The sequence below is a fragment of the Anneissia japonica genome, unplaced genomic scaffold, assembly GCF_011630105.1.
Source record: "Anneissia japonica isolate Jap-2015-1 unplaced genomic scaffold, ASM1163010v1 scaffold1509_len713820_cov188, whole genome shotgun sequence".
Lineage (NCBI taxonomy): Eukaryota > Metazoa > Echinodermata > Crinoidea > Comatulida > Comatulidae > Anneissia > Anneissia japonica.
The window spans coordinates 177870-194641 of NW_022737632.1; the positions used below are offsets into that span (position 1 = coordinate 177870).

General features: G+C 32.7%; 1 protein-coding gene across 3 annotated transcripts in view; it reads right to left on the reverse strand.

Annotated features, from left to right (window-relative positions):
* Positions 1-832: 832 nt before the first annotated feature.
* LOC117117398 overlaps positions 833-16772 on the reverse strand; it is a 62561-nt gene continuing 46621 nt past the window's right edge. For all 3 annotated transcript variants that reach the window (XM_033261708.1, XM_033261709.1, XM_033261707.1), the window contains 2 exons: positions 5072-5262; positions 833-4352 (listed from right to left, as the gene is read on the reverse strand). In XM_033261708.1, coding sequence (XP_033117599.1) covers positions 3762-4352; positions 5072-5262 — 782 coding nt within the window. In that variant the 3' untranslated portion in view covers positions 833-3761. The remainder of the gene's footprint in view (positions 4353-5071; positions 5263-16772) is intronic.

A 16772-nucleotide genomic window follows, 5' to 3' on the forward strand; every position in this document is an offset into this window, starting at 1 on the left:
TGTGTTGGCAAGGAATCTGTCTCTTATACACATCTAGATGTGTATAAGAGACACCACTCCCCCCTACCCCCCGTCGGGCAAATCCTTACATGATGCACCTTGGTGATGCAGTTATAACTGACATTTTTAAGGAATTTGAGTGTAAATGCGCATTTTATTTTGCAGTTGTAAATTTAGGTATCTATTTGTTTATATTATGTTTACGGTGTTATGCAGCAAACTTGATTTGAATATTATTTACTATGATTTACCAGCTGCAACCTCCAAGCTTTTCTAGCTTAACCATAGCTCCACTTTATGTGCGAGTGTTTCAGTCAGTTGTATGAGGGAAACTGCCTGGGGATTAGATCCTTCCCTATATCCCATAAGTCTATGTGTTCTAATGGATATGATACTTGCCTTGATAGTGAGAGGTTGCAGATTCAAATCCTGCCACACAGTTTTTTATATGATTATTGTGTTGTGTATATTGTATTGTGTATTTAAGTAACAAGAATAGGCCTGTAAATTTTAATAGAGAGCTTTTGATTGCACGACGACGGTAGGATGTAGAATGTAATGACGTAAGTAAAAGTCATCTGCGCATGTGAGAACGTTAAGGTCACCTCATTGAGTAGAATCTGGAACGCAATTTGGCCAAATCTATGTATGCATAGAACGTAGGATGCCAGGTAGGATGGTCATGCATGAGTGATTCCATTCTAGCGTCGCGTCGTCGCGCGCACAAATCGAATCGAAAGCTCCCTATTGACAATTATAAACAATTTTTGCAAGAATGACTGAGAAGCAGAGGGGGTGAGTACAACAAACAAAAGCAACGTTACTACAGTAATAGAGTTGTCAGCTCAAAGCTGTTTGTTTATTGGATGCAATTTTGAATGGCATAGTATAGTACATAGATATTTAAGTCAACTACGTTTTTGTTAACAGATTTCAAAATGTGTTTGCAGTTAAGAGGAGCATCACTAAAAAAAAATTACTATACATGTAGAAACTGGATTGTTATCATTATATCAAGTAACAAATGATTCCCTTACTTTTTTTCATCCCAAATGAGAGTTGTATTGAAACAATTATTGAGTACATAAATTGTTCTGGCTCAAGGTTAAATATTTGTACCCTTCATTTCAAATAATTTGAATAAATAAAAAAAAAAATATAATAAAAGATAAAGAAATTAGAAAAAAATATATATACCTTTGGTAAATATGACAAACCAGATACTTGAACATTATATAATTTTAAACCATCACAACACAGTGTTGGAATTCATAGAATACTCCTTATGTTGCTGAAAAAAATTAAAAATATTAACAGCTTTGAATATGCTAGGTACTCCAAAATCACACACATTAGTCAGGTTTTACTCCCTCTATTGTTTTGTTATGCTATGTCACTAAAACATATGATCAGAGACTCCTCACATTCTGATCTACCATTGCACTACAAAATAAATGTACTTGCTGCTTACTTTTAGCATAATAAAATAGGCTGAAAAATTGGTATAGCCTGGCAAATTACAGAGTTCTCAAAGGATAAAATTTGTTATACCACACTTTCAATTTTATTAAAAAACAAAACCCAATAAAATAACACTGGTCGTTGAATATTTCAAACATGTTATTTGTCAATGCCCAACTGCTGGAAACCACAACATTTTCCTATCTCTTTGACCCGCAAAGTGTTCCTCGAAATCAAACATGAAATATGTTGCATGCTGGGTAATTGCGATATTGCATGCTGGGTAGATGCATTGCTGAATGTACTGCTTTTGACTTAAGCCAGCAGAATTTGTATCAATTGTATTTCCATAAAGCGTAATATCAATTATACTAGCTTTACTAAACCCCATTTCACACCATAATTCAATATCTTGTGTTGGCCAAATCAGTGTCCACAATATTATTATCAAAATTGCTTTAGTTTTATGGCAAATGGCAATATAGCAACGTCTGTGGAAGTTGAAGTATATATAAAGCCGAGCGTTCACTGCTTTGTCGACTATCAGCCGACGAATCCAACTCCACTCCCTATGAACGCTAGACGATGCGACACCGTCTACTGATTGTCGGTGGCGCAGTAAGTGCCCGGCTTAAAAGTACCGTACTGATCCTCGTCTAAGCCTATCCGTTATAACGCAATAAATCATGAGAACATTAGTGGTAGCAGGGTCGAGATAATAAAATTTAATGAAATATGAAATATAAGGCTATATGTTGCGTGATTTAGTAGGCTTTACAGATAGAAGCTAAAGTAAATAATAAAGTAATAATATAGCAATAATAGCCCAGATTTGTTATTTAAATCCGTAAAATGTGTTCACATAAGGACTATTGAGCTCTTGAGATATTTGTGGGCCTATACAAGTATCAGTACGGTCTATCAAATGAATAATCCATCTTTTTGGAAATTATAGACTGTTAAGACAAATAATAGTAACTATCCATAGTATAGCCAGTGAAATTGCCACTTGTACTTTGCATCATTTTGCAAACAAAGTTTTTTAATATGCAACTTTTCCCCCTAATGATACTAGTTAAAATCATCTGTAGCATTTCATACAACAATCATTTGACAAAATTTTTTAAATAAATATTTCTTAAAGACTTTTTGATGGCATTCCTTTACTTTTTATCCAATATTTTATCAATTTTCAATGGATTTAAACACTTGAAAATTCACAAAGCTTATATAAGCATGTAGTGTGTAAAAAGCAAGCAAGACTTCTTTTTATACCTTGTTTTGCTAAATCTCCACCTGTCATTAATGATTTCGAATAAAAATAAAATGTAATTTTTTACTTGTTTTGCACTTTCTGCTGTGAAAATTCCAGAAAATAAACAATTTTTTTGTTCGCAGCTATGAAATGCCCCAATTTCTTCCTTACAGTTAAATATAAAGTATTTATCAATCAGATTACTAAATGTTTACATCGCAACATTGCATTTTTTACAAAATCGAATCTCAAGCAAAGGCGCCCTCTTTTATGTAACATTATTTTATTTTCTTACCCACCTAGAAGCATTTTGGTAAATGAGAAAACAAAATCTTATGTTATTTTATTATTTTTCTGCCTTCTTCATCATCTTTCAAAATAAAGTTTGCTAAACAAGGTATAAAATAAGTCTCGCTTAATGGCAGGCCATTAAATATACACTTGATCTTCATGTGTCATATTCTGCGAGGTTGTAATAAATCCAGCAGGGTTATGGTCTCTGCTTAACCATAAAAACAAGTACAACAGACCTTAAGATATGTCTATGCTTCCAAGAGTATGGAGCCAAGCCACCTTGCCTGTATTTTGCAATAAAATAGAATTGTTAAAAATAGTACATGGTTTTTAATTGATAGGCTACCGCTATCACTCTACACGCTACAGCATACCCACTATTAATTTCCTCATCATCTACCGTGGCTAATAATACGCCACTTTCTCATATTCACCTAGGTCTCTCGTTAATTTGATAGTGTGAAATAGGCTCTAAATACATCAATGATAGGTCGTCTATCCATTTCAGAATTAAATTTTCCAAGAGTACAGAATACAAGGTCGCTCGGAACTGCTACACAATTGTAGCACTATCACCATCTATATTATTTACTGACCGATTATTCGGAGTTGTACAGCACTTTTTTGGTCCATGCAAGATGAATTGTATATTTTGCTGATGCTGCATCTCGAAAAATACCAACGAACCAGTCACAAATCAACCAAACTTCCTACATTTAAATGTTTTACTCCACAACTTTCTTTCCAATTGTTAAGAATTATTGTTTTCCTTTTTATCATTTTCCTTTCCTTTAATTCTTTGTTTTTCTTTAATTTTTTTCTCTGACAACCTTTTATCTTTTGCACTGCTTTGTATGTCGTCTTTGGTTGGTATTGCATTGGCTGTTGCAGGACGTGACCTTTGACCTGCAGTTGCCTTGTTATATGGAGGCAAGTCCTCCGTGTCCAATATGTTAAGAGAAGTCCTTGTAACACTGTCAATATATAAAGGTCCATGTTTTAATCGTGGGCTCGGCGTTCTGTGCTCATTACTACCTGACACATTTGAGCGAAAGGATGGACTCCCTCTAGTTTTTTGCTTTTCGAGACTAGATTGTAAAAAATCTGTTTGCATTCCGCCCACAACCACATTTGGTGCAGCGCGAACGCTGCTTGGTTCATTCTCTAAATAAACGTCTAGAAAAATTCGCTGTGGAGTTTTCCCTTCTCCGTCCGGTAATTTCACGGAAGCAGGATAATTTTCAGTTAATGAATTAGTTCCACGTAGCATTTTTCCTTGTTCACGTAGTCGTTCTTGTTGTCCTACTTGTGAAAAAGTATCGTGGTATATCAATAAAGGCCTCTGTAAAATGTAAAAAATAATGAAATATGAGTTTACAGTTATACTTCCATATTCCAACAACCTGTAATTAATAAGCAATGATAAAATCAGTAAGCAACGTAGTGAGAGTTAGTTTTATTCAACTTGGGTAGTGGGGATCGCACAGAACCCAATTTGCGGTGACTGTATATTCATAGAGATAAATTTTACTTCATTTGAACATAGTATAGAATGAGAACAGGGCAGTAACACGTCCTGCAAAATCCTAAGAAATCTGCAATCTATTACAGCCTAGAAGTTAACCAGCAAAGCTTCCCTCCCTCTATTTTCTTGCTTTGAAAATGCCATTTGACGATTTCAAAAATTGGAAAAATCCATAGGACAGTAAGGGATGTGTTAGGTTGACAGATTGTGGTAGGGAGGGTGTCACAGAAGGGCCCATTTGAGAATACACACCCTAACCAATCAACCTGGTGCATAATACAAAAATACGCTGCTTAACAACGCAAGATCCATAATGAATATCAATAAAAAATGACCAGACATAAGGCATTCATTATTCATAGGGTAGCTTCCATAACCATTGATAATTTATGTTCTGCATTTTTATACCATAAAGCATTATGTGAGCCGATCACATCTCTGATTTTGAGATAATCTTTTAATATGAACAATCCATAAAAAGGTGATACTCGATGCTAGATTTAAAAACCTAAATAGGTTAATACATTGCCACTTACTATAGGCGGTGTTTGACTTCCAACGGGTCCTGGTACATAAACTTGGTGGTGATGATCACGTCGGTGTCTATTGCGACTGAACATGACTACGCAACATGCCACCACGCAGAAAAGTGTTAAGCAAGTCGGTGCTATGATCCAGATAATGATAAAATCAAACTGTTGCTCTTCTTCAGCCACTGTTGGCTTATCTACAAGAAAAAACAAACCAATTTGAAAGATAAAATCCACTAACAATAGGATGTTTGATGAAGATTAATACTCAAGTTGCAAGTCTAGCACGAGATTATGAAGAGACTTGAATGTCAAAGGTCATCTCAGTCGTTTAACAATTGGTACATTGATTTCAAAACATCAATAATGATATTATTCTTGTTGCTCTTAAGCGATTCTTAACTGAACATAGTTAAAAGTACATTAAAGTTATAACATTAATCATATCTCAAATATGGTATGCAAGTGAATAAATGGTAAACACATTAATGTGGTTATTTGAGAATGGTTTGTTTGATGATCTGCATGGTGTATTAGCACAAATGAGCTACCATCAACAGGTCCGAGTATAAGACAAAAGTCAAAATAATTATTTGGCAAATGTTTATGATAAAAATATTATGACAATCATATAGCACATACAAATACTAGTAACCATATATTCATAATTATAACACACCTAAATATATGCTTGTCATTTGATTGGTGGATTTTGTATATTAATTCATACTATGAAAAATTCTTCTTTTAGCTCTTATGAATAATAAAACACTTTTACAAGTAATGGTAATGGACGGAAGTAATGGACTTCACAAAAGGAAATGATAGAAAATAAAAATTAAGATTTTTAGATATTTTTAAAACTAAAAACTAGAAAAAAGTAAGCAAGAATATAAAATATTGAATCTCTAATTTAATGAACAAAATAAGTTATCAAATTATTTATATTGAAACACAGATTGAAACAATGTTTGCTGACTTAAAGAATATTTCTCTAAAAAGTATCTGCTAGCCAATATAAAAATACATGTGAGAAAATAAAAAAAGTATAAATATTGCCTGTTACTGGAATGTGATAACTTAAATAATAGTATGTATTACTGCCAAAGAACCACAGCACAAGGCCTATATTTAAACAGAAAAAGCTACAATAATTGAACTCACTTGCAAAGTTTTAAGCTTCTACAAAACATACCGCTAACTTAAGAAATAACAGGTACTTTTCCTATGAGTGGAGTCTTATTATCTACTCAGGTAGGCCTATACAGTAAATGCAATCTCTCGTTTCCTTCTTATATCTTCGCGGCGTTCAAGCACATGGGAACATTATCACATAATACCCAATGATATGTGGTGTTCAGGAAGGAACAATGCCTTGCTAATGCCACATGAATGGAGGACAATTAAATGTCTAGACATATTGAAGATGATAACTTGCGACAGGAAGAATAACAATAAATAAAATCCACTGAAGACTGTGAAATAGATGACACCGCTGATTTTTATGATGCTAATTCTAAAAGATAATAACAGGGCAGAACAAATGGATATAAGAGCAGGAAGGTAGTTATAAAATATATGGTAGAATAATAATCAATGGCCATTTGTTAAAATAATGCAGTCATTGATTTATTTTATCACTTTAAATTTTAATGATCACACATTTTTTGGTCAGAAAATTCAGCAAAATCAGTAAATTTTACAACCAATTTTCATACCAATATGCTATTGAGTTGTTCATTTTGCTGGGATTGTATCAGATTACATAACGATGGCATTACTACCACTCTCAGCATTGGCTAGCTTTGGAAAACTGACAGCCATTTAAAAAAAAAATGGTGTCATATCTTTTTTTTAAAAGTTTGGACAAGAAATTATGTTTTAAACTTGTTCTTAACTGTGAAAATATTGATGATACAAGAAATTATCTTGGAACTTTGCTTGACTGTATGTTAACTAGATGCTATGTAAATGATACATTTATGTCTACTTCATTTCTTTTAAAATATATTTGTTAATGTGTTTACATTATTAACATTATGATCAATGGTTTTACAGTATGTTTCTTTAGTCTGAAAGCAGACAGTGTCTGAAGAAAATCTGGAAAACATTTCAAAAAATCAATTACAACATATAATGGCTATTTTTTAAGGGTTTTCCAGATATTCCAGACGGTATATCATATTGCGCAGCTCATGGGCAACAGGCAATACTTTCTGATCTTAAAATTTGTTTCATTATTCATGTACTGTAGATTTTCATGACAAGAATCACTTGCAATTTTGTTTCCAGGTTTGTAAATTAATTATAAACTAGTTAAAAAATATATATAATACATATTTTTGTAAGCCTGTGTATAAAATTAAGATGTTACACAAATATCAAGCTTTGGGTCATCCATAATTATCAATATTTTCAAAAGAATACAAACATAGGCTTTAGAGTGTGAAGAGGGGATTGAAAGTGTAGATAAAATGTTGATCTCAAAATCACAAAAATCCACATTTTTTTGCACTCTTTTTATTTATTTTTTTTTTTTTAGAATGTTGAAAATTATGGATGACCCCTTACTTGAACTTAGTGAATTTCTTATGACAGGCATTATTTTTGTGAGGTCAAACGAACATTTCTCCTACTGTAGTTTCCATCAATGTTTTTTTTAACAAGGCGGTTAAGCATTCTTTCATGTGGCTGGCTATAACACATGCGCATAAAAACACACAAACAATTTGATATCAAAGGCTACACCAGGCCAAGCCCAGACACAGTTTTTAATGCTCATGAGCATGTTTACAGTTATATAGGATTATCTGGGTGTTTCATGACAAAAGTCATGAAAAGCATGCGCCCACACTTTCTCACCTCCGCCCCCCCTTCCAAAAAAATACAGGATGAGAAATATGATTTTTAAAAATTTGTCCAAAGGGGTTCTTATCATTGGTTTGCCAAACCTGATTAAAAAAGTGATCCTCTTGTTCACTAATTTCTGTGCCAATAATCTTATTTTCTGATTAATATGGTTATTTGTTTTAATGCAGGAAATGTTCTTGACATTGGTGAAACTGGAATGTATACAGTAGGCTCGTATATTAAAGGACTGCATTTTAATAACCATTTATTGCAAGTCCTATGGGGTCAGGTTTTGGAAACTGTTTTCATTAACCCCTTAATTACATCAGCAATAAAATTTACAAAAAAGAAAACCAAAACCGAGACCAAAGTTTTAAAAACATTATGTAAAAGATGACCGATAACTATTGAAATCAGCATGAAATTACCTGTTCATTATTTTTAAAATACAAGCTTATACTATTACTAGGTGAACAACATACAGTACTACAGCGTAACAACTTACCAATATCAATAATCATGAATGCCTTATGTACCCATATTCCGTCCCTGAAGGGCAGATGAACTTGTGACCTTAAATTGACACAATTGCAGGACCTTGATTGGCTTCGTACCTCAGATTCTGTTGGACCACTAACAAATCAACTTAGGGAGGAGCGCAAAAAAAAGACGTACAAAAGAAAACTAGCTATCTGAGTTATCCCATGCTGTATGCGACCAGGACACTGCTATGCATTTTCAGCTCTGCAATGGATGGCATGTATTTAGCATGCCATCCATTGTGTGCCCTCCCTAGAAAGACATAGCATTAACTGTGTTTCTAGCTTCACTGATTGGCTAAGCACAAACAGACTGACGAGGCTTATTCTCAGCGTGCCAAAGAGCAAATGCTTAAAATAACAGTCAAATCAGGGGGAAGAAACGGTGCTTGATACAGCGCTACAGAGCTATACTTTCTACAGTAATACAATAAAGGTGAAATTATTTATTTCTCATCTCACTGGTATACAGTTCAGTTTACTTTTTTATGACCATTTCTTTAATATTTTCCTTTTAATTAGTGACCTTTAACACACTGATTTGGTTTTCCGTTTGATGCAGACAAATAGACGTACATAAAGGCATGTACGAGACTACACGTACAGTATCAACATCCTTGTATTATTATTAAGAGGACATTTTTTGCACAACATGAGATCTTAAACCCTTTAAAGCAGCATTATAAATTTTACCTTTCTTTTTGGCATGCGTTAAAATGAAAAACTACATTGTGGTCCAGACTACACCAAAAATTATGTTAAAATACAACAGAAAATATAAATTACAAAATTTAGATATAGAAAAATATTTTGCTTGGATTTCTATAAATCATAAATATGTTAATTAGGAAGTTGGGTCTAGCTTTGCAAACTGAATTAATAAAAGGTTGTACAATACTTTAAAATGTCCTACTGTAGAACTACTAGATTAGCTTATTTGCTTAAATTAATAGTTAATGGTTCATTGTCTCCTTTATATTTCTTTAATGTATATACATTGGTCATATCTCTTTTTCCATATAATATTTGGTTACTTTTTGCTTTTCTTGTCATAGTTTCAATGTTTGTATATATTTTTGTATCTGTATGTACTGAAATGGTTACACCCAAACAGAATTTCCATATTTTGGACAAAAAAATAATCTTGAATCTTGAATTATTTCTGTTTAAACTTCCGAGTAAAAATGTTTTTCTTTTATTATTAGATACACCAAAGGTGAACATTTTTGCTGCGAAGCAGCCAATTCATATTCTTGACAGCAATTTGACCTCTTAAAGGTCATTGTTTGTCAAAAAACAAGGACCTAAGACGACTGAAAAGCGGAGTTTCCTTCTTTCGTTCTGCTGGGTAAAATCAATTACTTTAGGCGACGTTTGTAGACTAACCAACATGTACCAACGTCCGCATGTCACGCTAGCCTTATCTTACTCTAGGCCTAGACTAGCTAGGATGGTGTAGGCCTAGCCTTGAAGGGACGAAGGTCCCAATGAAATACAACGTCGCTCCTCGATAGCTAACATTGTCTATCTATCACAATAATTCATTATTAATAGATCTATAGTTGTTTTTTGAATTGTACTCCACAAATCTCAGACGATACCTTGCACAACTCGAGTAACGTCTCGTATCTATTGTCGTAATGTCATGGCTCGCTGGCACACACTTGCGATGTCTCGCACATGTGATCAAATAACACGCTGGCTCGCACTTTGGCAACTCTTTGGCAGTCAACTCGCCCTTAGAAAACCCCACCCTTGGAAACTTGCCCAATAAAAAAATGTACACTTCCTAGACCATGTAGTCTTCAAAATAAAAATTGTAACCTTTGGTAATCAACTACATTTTCCATATAGTGTACATAGAAATTTTTGAAACTTTATTAAAAAATACCTAAACCATAATTCACCACTATAGACACTTTTTGACAAAAATGAAAAATTACGACTTTGTTACCCAATGAGAAGTGTTCTAATATAGACAATGGGTCGTGTCTTTAAACATATTAAGTAAATTCTCAACATGTAATTATATTATATAAACTAGATATATTATAAAAAGTTAAAGATAAAATATGTTGATGTTCAAAGGAAAGGCAATTAAGTTAACGATATACGAATTAAGCAAAATACATTTTAAAACTTCAGTATGTATGATTGAATGATTGATTTTATTTTATTTCTCAAAAGTACAAAGACTAACAAACCAAAGCTACAATTACTGGATGACCCATAAAGTCGAACAAACCCATCTTATTTCCAATTGAGTCCCGAAACATAAAAAGAAAAAAAAATATTATAATAGAAACAAACCATGGAAAAATATAAATATACTGTAAGCTACTGAAATTTATTAATTCAGTTCAAATTAGCTTATACCAGGAAGGAAATTACTTAGTTTAAAATTTTAAGAACAGTTAGAATTTTTTTAAAAGAGAAACTTCCGTTCTACTTGAGAACTGGTGGTGCAGACTAAAGCACTTAAAAGGTCTAAGGTCTGTACTATTCCCATCATCAGTTTCAAAAAGTACTTTGCTAAAAGCAAAACTGAAACTACATGAAATATTCATTGTCTGGAGCTCTTGGTTGGGAAAAAGCATGTAGAATGAAATGTAATTTTTGTCTACGCAAAGAGAGACTTTTTTGATACCTTGTTCAGCGAACCCGCCGCTGCAAATAATGATGATTTCGAATAAAAATAACATGTTATTTTTGGCCAATCAGTGTACCTGCCGCCACGAAAAAATAAGAACTTCAGGGAAAAAAAGTTTCTTTATTATTATTACGCCCTCCGCTGCCTTGAAATTTCTACAGATAAGATATATGGCATATAGATGTTACTAATAATTTTTGTGAACATAAAATAGTAGTCAACTTCTAAATTAGATATTTTGTGTATTTAAATAAGTATTTATTTAAATAAAGAAACTTTTTTTTATTAACAGACGCAAAAATAGGTTTTCCGAAATTTTGTAGTAAAATATTTGAAAATCATAAAAAAAAAATCTGAATGATTTTTTAATATTTGTTTCTCATTTAATTTAACTTTATTTAATCCATTTACCATATAAATATTCTGGGAATTTTCCATTTTTTACCGAGACAGTATACTATTAACCTTGATCTACCGTACATGGCATCAGTGTCTCCGACAGATTCTGTCGCATTAAAAATATCTGTTATTGTTGTTATCATCTATAAATACATTTGAACACGTTCTACCAAAACTTTTAAAGAGGCACACAACAAATTGGTATGTTTAGATATTAGTGGTAAAGATAAAAGAGAAAATAAAATTATGTTTCTGATTGTGCAATTAATAAAAATTTATTTCTATTAAATATATTCCTTTTTCGTTTCTACAGTATTAAGCAATTCTGTCTGTGTTGCTATTTCAGTTAATAAATGGAAAAAGAAATGAAAGTAGACATGTTTAGACTATTGTTAAGTCTGTATGTATTCACTGGAACCAACGTAATAACAATACGACGTTAAGGAGACTATAACATAGCTTCTCATATAATACTGTACATAGTAGCGGCTGCATACTGAGTCATTGGGTTTGTGTATTTCCGTTATCAAATCCACTGCATACACAAATCCAAAGTGGCGACAGAAAATATAACCTACGCAATATTTTGAGCACACGATTTGCGATTTGTAGAGGACAACCAATCTTAATTATCATCATTACCATCATCAAGAGTACTATTTTCTCATTCCATTTATTTTATTTATCATTATTTTATATTAACTCATTAAATAATGATTTTTTTTTTGGTAGGTATGTTTTCAATCTACAGATGTATCATCAAAAGTCGTCTGTAGTTTTTGAGGAAAATTTAAGAAGAAAATTAACAAATTTTGCATCATCAAAACAAGGATTGTAATTTTAAACAACTACAATAAAAGGAACACTTATTATTATTTTTTTCAAAATGGCACTAAATTATTATAGCAGAAATTTTGCCGCAAAAACCTTTTTTCCCACCTGGCATGTTATCACACTTAATAATTAATACATCTCTAAATACTGAAAATGTTCATATTTATTGAGAATAGATACTAGTATTGAAAAAACGCCCATCACAGATTTCAACCATAAATTATTTATCGAAACTCCACGCCTATATTAAACTCTTCAGAAAGTTGACAAAATAATCTGTACAATGCAATGCAAGATTCTAGTAAAAAAATATTTACAAACCGTTCAAAAAGCTAAAACTTCATTTTGAGAAGGCACGAACGAAACAACAAATGCAGGATGCTGATGAGAAGTGTTTGTATGAAATCGTTCGTCTAAGAATGCAGTTCACAGCGTTGACACGAAACGTGTACAACGCTATCCATCGGCACATGCGCATTCATGTTTTATATAAATTTAATGGAGGAAAAAATTGTGCAACTTGCAATTCAAAACCATTAGGCCTACCGTGCAAATTTTACAGCCACAATCCGTACCTACTGTCGGTATAGTGTACTAGTAGATTAAATAATTAAAAAATCCAGTCGAACACTACGCATTTCGACTGGATGGCCAACAACCAAATACGAACGAATATATAAATTTACTGACAATCTTCAAGCTCAGTGCAATATAATACAGAACTTAAAAACTACAATGTCTAGGCAATTAACAGACACACCTTGTTATCTTGATCGTCTACCACGAGCGCTTGCTTGTCTGTGATCACCAAGATCGCATCATGTTTCAACTTCAACTCGGTTTGCAGCAACTGACGTTATTAAGTCCTTTCATTACTATATATAGTCTAGCATACAAGCTGGAATACAGAGACTAATATGCCTTCCGAAGTGTAGAGTTATTGCTCGCATTTTATTGGAAAGTTCCATATTTTCCACTAGACCGTTTTTAATAACCACAAAGTTTATGCAGGCCTGGAAAAAAAAGTTTGTGACTCTGATCATGAAAGTTGTCTGATAAAATTCCTTCAGCGCCGAATGTTATCTGTACACTAGAGCCCAACAGTTTATTTTTTGGCTTTGTTTGTTCCCAAAATGCCTCCGGAACATTCATGTTGCCTCTGACGGCCAGTATCACAGCACGGTCGCGTACTTTTTCCAGCTGAGTTTAAGTAAAAAGAGAGCTTAGAAAAATTTACTTTTATGTCTTAAATTGTACTAAACTACACAAATTATTTTGACAGTAGTTGGTTAATTTTAAATTCACTTTGGTATTTGGTAAACTTAGCGGCAGAATTCTTTTGGTTATAAATCACTGAGAAAATGGGCTTGGCTGTTTTTTGATAGAAAGTTTATACTTAATAACCTAATGATTTATATAATCAACATTAATTATTATCACATCATTCACACGAACTTGAACTTTATGGTATTAAACTTTATTGATTTTAAAAAATACAATGATGTCAGCAAAAAAAATTACAAACTCAAGTACATACAGTATATACTGTGTAATTATTAGGAATTTCAATGTTTTACATTCAATGAAATAATAAAATGGAGATAGCAGACAGACAAAACAGACAAAAAATAAAAATTATTGATTTTTATCAAACCAAAATGTATTAACAAATACAAGGCAAATTTTGCTCTCTCCATCGCTGTGGCATCATAATATCGTCTACTGTAAAAATCAATTATCACACACAAATCGAGGATTAAATGTGCGCGAGAGAAAATCGCCAAAAAGTTGAAATATCTGATAACCTATCTATTCTGATCTAAACACTTTAACAGAAAAATACAAGTACAATGTGCGTCTAACATAAAGGTCAAAGAAGGTCAACATTAATGGATCCAATCATCAAGAGAAAAACGTGCGCATTACAATGGCTTTGAGCATGCGTTCCGATGCATCAATAGATGCTGATCTGTCACATCTGAGATATAATTTATCAATTTAATAAAATTTGATGTTGATTATCACAAATAATTTTCCATTATTGAATCTCCACATTTGAAAAAGACTACTGTACGACGAAAGTAACTATAACGATTTCTGTAAACTATTTATAAGAATAACAGAACAGTACAAGCTATTGAGTTTTCTCACAAAAATTTAATGATCAATACAAGATTAAAAATAATGTACACCTACAGAAAAAATAAATACAATGAAAAAACATACTAAGAAGTGGGCATGATAAAGAATGAACACACTGGATGTTTAAAAAACAACCACACCACAGAAACTCCTTCTAGACACACGCAAGCCAATTCATGATTTTGAATAGAGCAACCGCAAATATGGTAACATATAAGCAAATGAATGTATGGATAATATATGTTCAAGGTCTCCAGAAATTGCCTAAACCTGTAGATTTAATAATTTTCATGTACAAAGCCACCAACATTTACCATAACAGAGTAGAGAGTTTAAAAAGTACATAAACTTTGATATTAAGATCTAAAATTTTCGTCATTGTACAAGAAATTATATTCACAGACAAAGCCTTTTATAAGGCAGTGAACTGTAAAATAGACTATTCTACTACAGAATATCCTTCATTCAATTAATATTTTGCGTTCTATATTTTGTTGATGCTTTCAATACAGCACAATAGTTCTTGTGTATTTGGTACAAATGAGCAGAGTCTAGACGACAACTACGGCATATAACGATTCCTCTACTTAACCTATATTAAGTATTCATGTCTCGCCGATGCTGCGCACTAGCGCATTAATAATCTATAGCCTGCGAAATCCTCATGCAGCGGTACATTTCCAACAGAGTAGGTACGTAAGCTACAGAGATGGAACTTGTAGCACTAGGGAGTCCGTAGAGCCTCTATTAGGCTGTATATGAAACATGAATTGAAACCTTCATCTTAAAAGCCCTTAGGGGAACTGCATTTCAAATGTCTGTCAATTAAATACATACTTACCAAGGCCATGTACTCTTTCTGAAATCACAAAGAAAATGTATCCACTCTTATCCTGGATAATCTACGGCCTATATTTTATCACAAAATCATAATATATAACAAAATGATTTATGTTTAACGATAATTCATAAAATCTTCTACCAGATATTGTTTACTAATTGGTTTATTTTATGTCTAACAGGGAAAGACCTTTACAAAATAAATCAAATTAACATTCACTGTCGGGAGGATGAGTAAAAGTATTGTAATTGTACTACTGCCAGTTAAGTCCTTAACCTTCAGCCATTAATGATTAGGCTTTAAAAATATGAATTTCAATGCTGTTAATGCATTTTGCATAATATCAAAAGAAAAGTCTTTGCCAAGCCCTCTCTGATTGTAAAAATTAAAGGTCGTAGATATTCTCAACAGATAAAATCGTGAAATTTGAAAGTCATAAAAATGTTCTCTTTTATGATTACAAGCAGAATTCAATTTTCATGCACTACTGAAAAAAAAATCTTTTTGTCTGCCTCCTTTGTTATTTTTTTATTACATTACATGCCAAAATAAATAGACAATTTCAATATTAGCATAAATAAATAATTAATATGAGTATTAAAAAAACAAAAACCTCAATGATTCAATTTGTAAGCGCTCGAAGCTAATTTCCTTCTTTTCGTGTTTCATCAATTTTGGTTAATTATAATGAAAAATATTTAGTCACAATATTCAGGCCATGGTCAACCCACTACTGGAAAAAATTCTTAGCATGTCGCTTCCAGAGATTACAGACTATGTCTCTGGCACCAGATAGAAAATTCCCAAGGTTTTAGCTGGATTCCTGTGTTTCTTTCTTCATTCTTGTGTGTTCAAACTGCAACATCTTTCTTTCATCCTTGCTGCAGCTTATGTGGCCTGGCGATATCGATACCTTAATATTATAAACTAGAAATTGCAAATTGCAAGTGAAGTGCTGCGAAGTACAACTGCGTATAAATGTTGTTCGAACTAAATTATTTATGCGAGTCAATTGAAAATAATGAATAATAAAAATATAACAAATATATGAGACACGACCCATTGTCTATATTAGAACACTTCTCATTGGATAACAAAGTCGTAATTTTTCATAATGTCAAAAAGTGTCTATAGTGGTGAATTATGGTTTAGGTTTTTTTTAATAAAGTTTCAAAAATTTCTGTGTTATGTGGAAAATGTAGTTGATTACCAAAAGTTACAATTTTTATTTTGAAGACTGCATGGTCTAGGAAGTGTACATTTTTTTATAGGGCAAGTTTCCAAGGGCGGGTTTTCTAGGGGCGAGATGACTGCCAAAGAGTGTTGCCAAAGTGCGAGCCAGCGTGTTATTTGATCACAAGTGCGAGACATCCCAAGTGTGAGCCAGCGAACCATGACGTCACGACAATAGATAGAGACGTTAACGAGTTGTGCGAGGTATCGGCTGAGATT